Source organism: Diuraphis noxia, unplaced genomic scaffold (assembly GCF_037042655.1).
Source record: "Diuraphis noxia isolate RWA-SAM2 unplaced genomic scaffold, SU_Dnox_SAM2 contig0002, whole genome shotgun sequence".
In the NCBI taxonomy this organism is placed as follows: Eukaryota; Metazoa; Arthropoda; class Insecta; order Hemiptera; family Aphididae; genus Diuraphis; species Diuraphis noxia.
The window spans coordinates 10,097,781-10,110,342 of NW_028301712.1; the positions used below are offsets into that span (position 1 = coordinate 10,097,781).

At 30.4% G+C, this 12,562-nt stretch overlaps 1 protein-coding gene across 2 annotated transcripts in view; it reads left to right on the forward strand.

Annotated features, from left to right (window-relative positions):
* LOC107166825 (F-box/LRR-repeat protein 7-like) overlaps positions 1-12,562 on the forward strand; it is a 32,459-nt gene that overhangs the window by 15,580 nt on the left and 4,317 nt on the right. For both annotated transcript variants that reach the window (XM_015515639.2, XM_089218246.1), the window contains exons 3-4: positions 2,319-3,047; positions 12,162-12,341. In XM_015515639.2, the coding sequence (XP_015371125.1) occupies positions 2,339-3,047; positions 12,162-12,341 (889 nt within the window). In that variant the 5' untranslated portion in view covers positions 2,319-2,338. The remainder of the gene's footprint in view (positions 1-2,318; positions 3,048-12,161; positions 12,342-12,562) is intronic.

Sequence of the window (12,562 nt, forward strand, 5' to 3'; positions counted from 1 at the left end):
TACAATATATTATTTATATTTATCTAAGATTTGAGTGATTATTAAAAAAAAAACATCCAAGGATATATATCATCACTATTGTTCTCGCGATGGTTTATTATTTTGTTTTATCTGTAGTAATTAATAAAGAAACCACTATTATATAGACATATGAGTTTTTTTCGAGTTTTGTATTGGTAGAGATCTTTGAACCTGGCGAAAAATCGGTTTGGCCTTTAGGCACCTGCATTCTTTTGGTTTACTCCCTTGTGGTTGGCTCTCATTAGACGAAGTTGCCTCCGGTGGCACATACTCATGATAAACATGAGTCGTTTTGCCACGATCACCGTATAGTCACGAAGACGAGGATGGAAATAAAGAAGAAAACCCGTTCACAATATTTCTTATTAAATAATCAATCTCAATTTTACCATCTACCACGCTTTTCATGTTATTTTTATTGTATGCAAAATTTGTTCTACTTTTTTCTGATACCCACGAGCTAAATACTATTGACTGTTGTAGCCGTTGTAGGTGTGTAATTTGCTAGTGTATCACCGTAATTATTGGTGATAGTTGTTATTACTCATTACTTATTATTAACCAGAGTCCAGAGAACACAAGATCGCATATATATTTATAGAAAACAATGGATATAGCAAACACCACTTGGCAATTAAATAAGCACTATATGATAATTACGATTTATAGTATATATAGCGATAATCGCATTATAATATTACCCATAATAATAATAATAGGTACTTATTATAACTAATTATTTCTACCGTTTAAATAAATACTTATAGGTAATTGTATAATTTTATTTTATTTTATGTGACAATGAGTGTAATATAACATTTTACCACTAGCGTGTATCCATAAGTAAAAATTACTATTAGTTTGTTATCATAAATTAGAAAACTTTACATATACTGGAAATATTATAACTCAATAGTCTATATATTATATACTGATGACTTAGTAATGACTATATTATATTATGATATGTGTTATATTTTATTGTGGTGATATACCTACGAATAGCCAATGGGGTATAGATACGTAATACTATAAAAGGCAACCGAGGGAAGTCAACAAATCGATTTGAAGATTTGATGGAATGCAAGATAAATCTGTGATGGACCTATACCCTATGGAGTGAAAGGATTTAACATAAACTCTAAATAAGGCAATAAAACGTTTGACTGGTTAGAAATTAATATTGATTTTGAATTTTGTTTCGTATAAAATAATTTTATTAATTTTATCCGTGTTCTTTATTTGTGTATATTCTTATATATTTAATATAAATATTATAGATTTTGATTTCTATAATGTCAAATTTTACTTTTTTGATAAATCATTATTTAGGTATACTGTATACATCAAATACAAAAAGTTAAAAATTAAATGATACAATTATTGATAAACATATAATATTAACGAGAATTTAATGAGAATCAACCGCAAATATTTTGTTAGAATAGTTTTGAAATATGTTGAAAATCATATATTTTTATATTTTGACAGTAGAATAATTTGTACGTGTTAATTTATGATAATATTATATTTTTAAACTACGATCTATCTGTAAGGAAGACAAATGATCTACGAGATCTATCAACTGTTGAGTAGTTGAATTGGTATATTATAATATGTAAGAACGATCGTTGTTGTGCATACCTATAAGGATTCTTTATGACACGGTCAGTCTCCGTACAAATATTTTGTATTATAGGTATTTATTTAAAATAACCAAGTAATAAACACTTTAATCACTATTCTAAAGATATATTAAAATTTGAAATACCTGTGACATATGATGAATGCTGTTAAGTTTCCATGTGATTATTTGGAACTTTTTCGGAAACCTATGTATCTTACATTCTTATTGAGTTGAGATTAATGATGAAATAAGAATTTGTTGGTAGTTGGTATATAGGACTTAGTTTCAGTTATCTAAAGTGATAACCTTTCGAAGACTTATATTTTATAATACATTTAAACATGTACCTATATGGTTGTAATGTGCGAGGTTTTTATTTTATAAATCAAAATTTTTTTATCAGGTTGTGGGTGTTAACATTTAAATTCCCTCCCCCCCTCAAAAATGATCAAATTTCTGATTGATATACCTATATACAAGTTACAAGTACCTATATCTAGTCTAGTAACACCTTTTGCAATAGTTACTGTAATGTATTACAATAAACTGACCAAATTTTGGACATACTTTTTGTGAATAATAAAAATATAACCAAAGGATCCGTATAAAATAGAGATTTTTCTATGTAAAAAAAAAATTAACGCCAATTTAATTCGTTATATTTTTACAGGCGAACGTCGAGAGAGAAGTATGACGCACGCGGGCCGTTTGTCACCTGTAATATGCCCGCTAGCAAAGCTGGGACGGTCGTCTTCCGGTTCTCTGGAGTTTACACCCTCAGTTCGGAACGTACCGTTCCACCACCCGTACACGGTACTAGAAGCCGAGACTAGCTTCACGTACAGCCCGACGTTACGGTGCAGTTCACCGTGTTTGGACCAAGGTTACCACACGTTAGTGACCGGCGGCAGTGTCGGCGATTGCGCCAATCTGCCACTGCACTCCACAGCCACCAAGCACCGGCGGTCGCAGTCGCGGACGGTCATCGGTTCGAACTTCGATCGGCTCAGAGATGAACTGGTGCTCAAGATATTCTCGTACCTCAATAGCGCGGACCTTTGCGCGTGCGCGGCCGTGTGCCACAGATGGGAGAACCTCGCATGGGAGCCCGTCCTGTGGCGGACGATCGCGCTGTGCGGCGAGAACACCTGCGGCGACAAGGCGGTCAGGTGCGTGTTGCGCCGGCTGTGTGGCCGCACCAGGACCGGCGCGTGTCCCGAGGTGCAGAGGCTGTTCCTAAGCGACGGCACCAAGATTTCTGACAAGGGATTGACGGCGTTGGCCAGGCGATGTCCCGAGCTCACGCACGTCCAGCTCCACGGCAGTCCAAACATCACCAACGCGGCCATATCCGAGTTGGTCGCCCGCTGTCCTAATCTGCAGCACCTGGACGTCACCGGTAAGCCGCGGCACCATTTATTACTAGTTGTACTTACTATGAAATATGTCGAGTGCAGGGCGCACACATTTTATAATTTTATATCATCACGCGAATATTTTACCAAAGTGATAATTTATTTTAACTTTTAAGTTAAGGACATAAGGTAAATTGTAATTTGTAATAACTTTTACGTAATTTACGCATAGAATAATGTATTATATCTTATATTATAATAATTAATATTTGACGCTCCTATAAGCGAGTATTCATAATCAGGAAATGTTCGTTGCATGTAGGTATCCTGCGTTAAAGATACTTACATAATCGTGATACATGTGACATATATAATATATATTGTACATTTGTACCTATACTAGTTAAAATAATCATAATTTAATTTGATAGAGTAACGCCAAGCTCAGTTCAGCTTTTTAATATTTAAATTAAAGTAAAATTATTTGTCGTTTGTATCGAATTATGAGTATACACTTAACAGTTAAACACTATTAAAAAAAAAAACTATGATTTTCCTGTTTAATGGATTAAAATGGGTTGAAATTTTTGTACTAGTAGAGAATTATGTTTTTTTTTTTCAAAATATAGATTTGTATATCAAAAATATGATTCATAAAGTCATGAAACATTAAATGTTTGATCTTATACAGCCAAGAAGTATCCAAAAACGTAAAAATACTGTTTTACCACCACCCCTTATTCTAATATTATATACGTATATAGCCATCGTCCATCATCAATCAACATGAGTAAGTTATAACCTGTGTCTGTGTAGGAAGTATTTATAACGTATATATATGTACCCATAGATTATATACAGCAGACGGAATAACATTTGTTGCTTTCTTTCGAAACGTATAATGGAAATCATTTATTATTGCGGTATCGACCATGGGTATAAGTTATTTCCTGCCAATCGTTTTCGTATATTATATAGATAAATGTTATGATATTAAGATATGAAATCTCCTATTGGATTTTAAGCTGTAACGTTGGGTGGTAATAGTATGGTACTGTGGTATGTATATTATAGACATGTCGAGTGAGTAGACGTGCGCAGACATTAATTTATGGGCGTTTCTTGAGTGATTTCAAGACATTTATAGGGTTTCTTTAGGGCTTGTAGCTGGTACCGTATAGTTTACAAAATTAGGGCCTAAGGATTCTTTTTGGGTATGCAAGTACGCCTAGGGATATAGGTCATCTGACATATCTTATAGATTTTAATATGCTCTTATCATACACTCATTAATAAATTTATTACTGTTACCTAGTGTGTCTAAATATTCAAAATTATTTAAAGAAGGAATAAATACTTAAATTAGTAATTAGTATAAAATATCTTCGGAGAAAAAAATAAAGTTTCTTTGTTTGAATTAAATAATATTGTAGTCATAATATTCGAATAAACGAGACTTTCGAATTCAGACCAAAAATAATTTATTTCGGATGTCATGGCTTATGATAGTTTTTCATGTATTTTGCATTCTTTGTACCTAATTTAACATTGTTGTTATCTGAATGTTATTTGAAACCAAAGATAGAATAATATAAAAGATTAGATACATTAACAAACGAAAAACATATTACAAGTGATCAATTACTTTTTAAGTAAAAAAAGTGTCTTGTTGAAAACGTGTGTAAAATATAATGTATTTATAAATAAGGAACTGAATATAATACGTATACTGTTAATGGAGACTTCTAAAGTTTATTAATGAAAAAATATAAATATAATAAAATAGATGAATAGATAGACTGCAGGCATCACAATATTCAGGTCTTCTAGTGGGATTAATAAGGGTGACAATTATTTACAGTTATAATGGCCTCCGGGTGCAAAATTCCTAAATTTGGCCTTGTCTTCATTAATATATTCTTATACATAAGGTATATTATAATATATGGATATAATATCATGCGTATAAAATGTAAACGTTACATATTATATCAAATGAAATTGTATAAGGTTAAAAATTAGCTGAAAAACCCGTCGAGTAAACAAATTGTATAAAATAACTGGTGTTATAAAATGTGTATAATATTATTATTCTATTATAGTTGTTAGTTTTTCTGACAAATGTGTACAACGTTATTAAAATAATAATAATAATAAAATAAAAAAATCTTACAAAATATGGTCACAGCTAAATACACAATAATTAATGACTTAGGTAGGGGACTTTTAACGTTCATTCGCTCAATCGCTGTGAACATAATGTACTATCTATATCTATTACGAATTTATACGATATAAACTACAAAATAAACATAATAATATATTATAGATTTTCTCAAAATGTCATTCGGTAATTAAACTTGAGAAGAACTGAAGTGGTATAAACATTCAGCTGGTCATTGACAAATGATTATAATTTATTTAGTACATAATACGGCACTGCTGATCACGGCCAAGGACTCTGGACGTGCGGACGCCGGACAGCCACACACACACACACACTTGCATACATATATACTACTATATATTAGACATACATAATATGTATTATTGTATTATTATATATACTTATCGACTATTACAATACTATTCTTTGCAGATCGATTTCGTAGAAAACCATATAAACACACACACACACACACATACACACATATGTGTACTCGCATATGGCATGTCGCACGTGTATGTATATATATATATTATATAGGTATTGGTATATTGTACCGTTTATATAAATTCTCCTCCGCCGCGTTGATGTCTCACTGTATGCCCAGAGGGAAAAATGCCCTTCCGCCGCCGCATTAGGACGCTTTTTTTATATTATTTATTTTATCCTATTCGCGCGTTTATCTTATACAGGCCGTTACCTATACCAAGATTTTCCTGCCATTAACTGGTATATACCACTCGTACGGCGAATAACGCTCGCACGTAGAATTCGTTATTGACCACTCGCTACCACTACCCTACCTACCTACAAACTACTATTATATATTATATGTAATACGGACGCGGCTCGCGTTGAAGTCGTTTAGAATTTACCGATGGTCACGTGGTTTAAGCCAGTATTATGTATGAATATATATTATGTATATATGTATTTATGTCGAATGTATGTATATATAATTTATACACGAAGCTTATAGTTTTCATATTGTGTCAAACTTCCAAAACAGCTTAATCAAAAAGATGAATGTTTGTTTTACTTTAAAAAAAAAAAAACATAAATTATATTAATATATTAAAACTAAATTTACCCAGTCCACTAATAAAAAAATGTTCGCTAGATGATGACATAATATAATTTGTTTTGGTACATACACCTTACATGCATTTTTAAATGATTAATTTCAGTATCTACCAGAGTAGCCAACAATCCTATAAAGTAATTGGTTTTTGGCCTTGTGGGTTAAGCAATAAGCAGCTGTTGTATCGGAACTGAATAGGGACATAATTAGATAAATGTATAGACACGCAAGGAAAAGAAAAATCTGCACGACCCTGCGTACCTATATACCAATTATGATTTCCCATATTAAAAGACTAATAATCATCGCTTCATGAGTATTTACTAATTTAAATAGTAATGTGGTACTATATCGGATAGATTTATAGTTTATTCTAACCTATAACCTACCTAAGTGTACCTACGCAAAATATATACACCGGTGTGGCTTCCTTCAGACGACGGTTTTACGACCGTAATGACCGTATTAAAGCAGATAATATAGTATTATTATATACTAATAAAATATATACGATATTGCATATCTAGTATCTACATATTATTTATATTCGTACATCAATATTAATTCTGTAGTTCCGTTCCGAAAATTACATCGTCACTCACCGTAGTCCGTTCGCAGTTAATACTTTTATAGGTACCAAAGTCTTTATACTATATAGGTAGATTATATAGGTATATAAATTGTGTTGTTATAATGTTGTCGCGCCGACGCCCGATGCTGCAACTATTTTACATAGTGCTTGAGTTCCATAGTGATACTACCATTACCATATGACCTGTACAATTGCAATGACAATTGACATTATGGGCACATTATTGTTTTATGTGGTATAAACGATAAACCATCGAATATTGTATAATATTATATATTTTAAGTACATACCTACCTTATATAATAGTGACCTGCGCATAGCTACTATACTGCAAGTTGCAACACACACCACACACATGAAACAATTTTGTTAACGGTATCGTAAACAACGCTCATTTATCATAAATCACAATGATTTTTTTCATTTTGTTTTTATTGTATATAAACTGAGTGTCCACTGTCTATTCGTGCATTTCCGCCCGCCAATGTTGTTCTATACGACATACTTATTACCTACCGTCTCTAAGAGATGTCCGCCTCCTATCATAACTTTAAACTTAACGGAGATTAATAACTCAACTTTTAAAAGATAAAATATTTAAATAGAATTAAGTTTGTATTTCTAAATATTAGTATTATATAAAAAAATAATATGAATTATAATAATAAAACGTGATTTCTTTAATTCTTTAGTTTATAAAAGTGTCTATATAGGTTTATGTAACATATTGCAAAATTATGAATTGTTTACAGACAACCAACAACAATTTTTTACGGATCAGTATGACAGTATAAGGGCTATATCCTTCCCTCCCCTAGATTGATATCATAATTACTTATTCTATAAATTATTTATTAATTAAATACATTGTTATACTTAACGGATAAACTAAAAATGTAACCTTGGATTGTGTTCTTTTGCTATAGGTATAGGTTTTGATGTATTAAATATTTGTACAAGTATAATATTGTATACCTTTATAAGTTTATCAGTGCTCGAATTGGGGGGGGGGGGACGCAGGGGGACGGAGCTCCCCTTCAAATTTTAATTTTTTTTAGCGTACCCCTTCTTATATTTTTAATTTGAACGGGGGGACGGTACGTCTCCCGTGTAAATTATTATTGAAAAACTTGTATTATCAATTTGAAAAAAATATGCGATAAATTGTAAAATTCATTAATGATAAAAATCAAAAAAAAAAGATAATTTATTATTATAATCACGGACCACAGACTATAAATCTTAGTCAGTTATTATAATACAGGCTTACATATACTGATATACTAATAATGTGTATAAATAATGTATAATATATCGAGATTAAGATTAAAAATTCATGTTATCGGATGGTCGGTAACACTGTAAACAGTACCTATGTAGTTCATAATATCTATGTCTAATAATAATTATAGCATTATTGTTATGCTCATGAGTTGAGGTCGGTGTTTATCGATTATTGTTTAATTATAACATTTCTTTTTGTACACTACTGCAGTACTGCTTATCAATTGTATAATATATAAGATCTACGAAGACTAGAATATTCTTGTATTCATGATAAAATCTATGACTGCAATAAATAGATCTGCGATAAATGGATTTCGGGAGTTTAAAGATCTCAAGGATAGTTCAACAGTTTTAGATTTAAGACCATTATTAACTGCAATTAAAACTGTAGCAATATCATCCAGTGAATGCGAAAGAGCTTTCAGTTCAATGAACAATATAGTTACTACTAAAAGAAATGCTTTGAACCCGACAAGTATTTCTTCTCTCATGTTGATTAATTGTGTAAGGCCACCAGTGCACATGTTTGTACCTGAGCCTTATGTTGCATCATGGATACAGAAAGGCAAACGATGTGCTGATGAAGTTAACTGCCCTAAACGACAAAATATTGAAGTGAACCATTCATATGTAGAGCTATGGAATATATTAAAAATTTAAAAATTTAAATAATGTATAAAATATGTTAAAATAAAATAAAAGATTTGTTTGTAATTTAATAATATTTATTTATTGTTGTAGTGTAACCTTTGTTTAATTTTAATGATTGTTTGATTTGTGTTGAAAATACTACATGGGGGGTGTGGGGGGCGAAGCCCCCCACGGGTTAGTTTGGTTTAAATCATTGAGTGGAACGCTAAATTTTTATAAGTCCTTTAGCACCCCTTCTATTATATTTCCAATTCGAGCACTGAAGTTTATGGACCCAACTAAAATATTTCAACAACCATAAAAAAATTTAAGAATTTAACTGAGGTACCTACAATAAAAAGCAAAAACCTATAAGTGATAAACAAATTATTATTATTTTCTAATCAAAATTAAGTAAATATTTTAAACATTTAGATAACAACTTGCTTTTAAAAGAAAATTAATCCAACATTATTTTGAATCAAAAATTTGTTCAAATAATTTTTATTTTATTTTCTACATTTATTAGTTAAATTATATGTCTGTTTTTGTAAGTGTTTAATTTTATTTAAATCCTATTTCTTTTAAAAGAGTCCAGGACCCCCACGGCTACTTTTTGTGAAGTACCTATAAAAAATTTCCCAATTTAATGGTAGACATTCTACTCTTATTTTTTTTTAAATTAAATGAATATGAAAGTATGAATTTTTTGTTTTAATGCATAATAAAATGAAAGAAATGTCCAAAAATGTCGATATACCTACCTACATACGTATAAATAAAAATAAATAAATATATTCTAACGGAAAACGCTACAAACCTGAATAACTTATAAATTATATTGAGTACCTACTTACTGAACTATAACTACCTAATATGGGTGTATCGTTGTAAATATATATTAATATAGGCATATAGCATTGCAATAAGTATAGACGTACAGTATTGCAATACAATACATTTATACATTACACTTACCTATAGGTAGTTTAAAAGTTTATGACCATATCAAATATCAATAATTATCCAATATTTTAAAATAAATTATTGATACTATAGTTTATGCTATTGTTTTTATAGTATAGTAAGTATACTTACTATAGTATATTATAAAATCAATGCTTGTGCATCATTAGTTACACGGGTACCACCCCTATTCATTCAAAACAAGTGTTGCAGCCGAATGTCCACAACACTTTGACATAAATTACATAGATTTCGATGCCACTAATACTGAGTAACAATTTTTTTTAAAATCATATTTCAAAATAATTATTTGGGATTGGGAATAAAAGTAGTTGATACTTGATAGCAGGAAAAAGTACCAAAATCTGCGAGTCGCGAGACTGCATTTTGTGTATTATTATGGTGATGACATAACGCAATACAAAACAAAGTAAAGACACATTATATTTATCATGCTTTCGTCGCATTTATAACTTACTATTCTATGTTTTATGTAAAGTAATTTTCTATGATGTTTTTTTCCGGAAGACTGTAGGACGTAAAATATAGTCTTCAGAAGTTCAGGTACGAGTGATACGACACTGCAGTGAATCTTGAAATTTAACCATTCGACGAGTATCTCTATTCGTGGCTACTATACGTTTCGTATCTGTAATCTATAACATTATTGTTGTGTTTAAACATTTCAAGAAATCAAAATTTTTAACCGATCGTGACTCGTGAGCAACACAAATCACATTGGCACGCGGCGGTGATGGTTCCTATAAACGACAATAATAATTATATAACAATAATGTAGTTGTTCCCATCATCGTTCTTGCACACATACACACACACAACGTATATAAGATACAACGTATAACGTGTGCTATATAATATGGAATGCAAATGAAAGGGCGTGGTGATTCCAGTCGTCTCGAGTTATGATATCCCTGAGAATATTGTTTAGGGGGCTGTCAGGCGGTGTCTCGTGTGTGCATAATATGCGAGTTTCCAACCATTATGCAAATTATTATTTATTTACATTATACCTGGTATTTTAAATTCGCCTACGTGAATATTTAATTTTTTTTAAATAAAACTACACCAAACGATTGTTGTTCGCTAACAAAATATTATTTTTTTACACATGCTGATTTATATTGTGTGCACCTATATAATATATTGTATTTTCATCAAATTGCAGAGTACGAGAAATTATTTCGTATGTATACTTTACGTTTTTACGGACCCAGTTGATCTTTCTCCGATTTTATCTTAAGGGAAACCAAATAAGATATCTACATATATAATATGTCTAATATCTATATGTCCTATATACTTATATAGACGGGTAGAACACGGAGGTGTATCCTATAGCCTATTGGCTATATTTATCTTATTATAAAATAGGTAAGGTTAGCAAATTTTTATTATATTCTGCTTGAAAACTTCCAAAATATAGACGCCCACAAGATTATACAATATTATAGGTTATAAAATAACAATATATAGTGTATCAGTATATGAACATATTGTACATAATATAAACATGTATAAATAATGATAAGGTATATAAAACTATGAACAGTGTCGGAACTTAACTAAATCAATTTTGACTTTTTGTGTGACAAAAAATTGTCGACTGAAATCCCAAATTTACCATTATTATAAAAAAATTGTTTGTATTGTCTTACATACATACTCTTATTCAAAATATATAGTTAAGATTTAAGAATAAATTAGGGAAGTCTGATGTAGGTACTATGTAGTTATTTAAGTATAAAATATTTATAGTTATAATTTCTTTTTCGATTCTTCATAGGTTTCTTATATTTTATAGTCTATGGTTAAATATTTAATAATAAATAATAATATAAATATATGTGTACAAGATAGGTACGATTTGTAATATAATATGTTAATACTTACTATAGAGAAAAGACTTAATGCACTGAAAATCATTGTAAACATTTACAAATATGTACTTAAATTAAAATGATATTACCTTAAATTTAATATTAATGAAATATGTCAAAATATGCACTAAAAATTATTTCCTCGGAATATTTAATTACTAATTTCTGGAACTATATTTTGTACTTCTAAGCATACGATAAAGTCAACTAGAAGAAATATGCAAATGCATAAAAGTCCTTGTTGTATATATGGTAGTCAGAAAAAAAAGCCAGGGAAAAAAAATCTACGTATAAACATAAAAGACATAGTAACTATATGTATATGAAAAATTAAGTTCAAAACATTATTTTGTTAAATTAATTTATAGATAATAAATCAATACATGGAACTTGCACAGATAACTATATAAACAGAAAATCATATATATACGAATTTGCTTTCTAAATACATCTTTGATTTAAGCGTAAACGTGTACAATTAATAATTATTAGTAGAGTTATAATTCGTTTTTAACTGTGAAATGTTTCTTGTTTTAGGTTGTGTTAAGGTGAGCACCGTTGGAGTGTATAGTCGTCCGGAGCCATCACTGAGACTGTGCCTGCAGTATTTGGACTTGACTGACTGCCAGCTTGTTGACGATGCAAACCTATGTGTGATCGTTAGTAATTGTCCACAACTAGCCTACTTGTACCTGCGGCGATGCACTAAAGTCACAGGTAATGACGTAACGATTAATGATTATTAAAAATTGTATAACATTCAATATAGATCAAAAAAATATAGTCAAAATTACTAGAACATAAATGCAAAAAACAATAAATAATTGTTTGATTTAATCCGCAAGCTATCTACATATAATATGATAGTATGTGTGTATATTGTATAGTGTACCTATGTATAGTCTTGGTACCATTCAAATGCATTGCTTCCGCGGCGT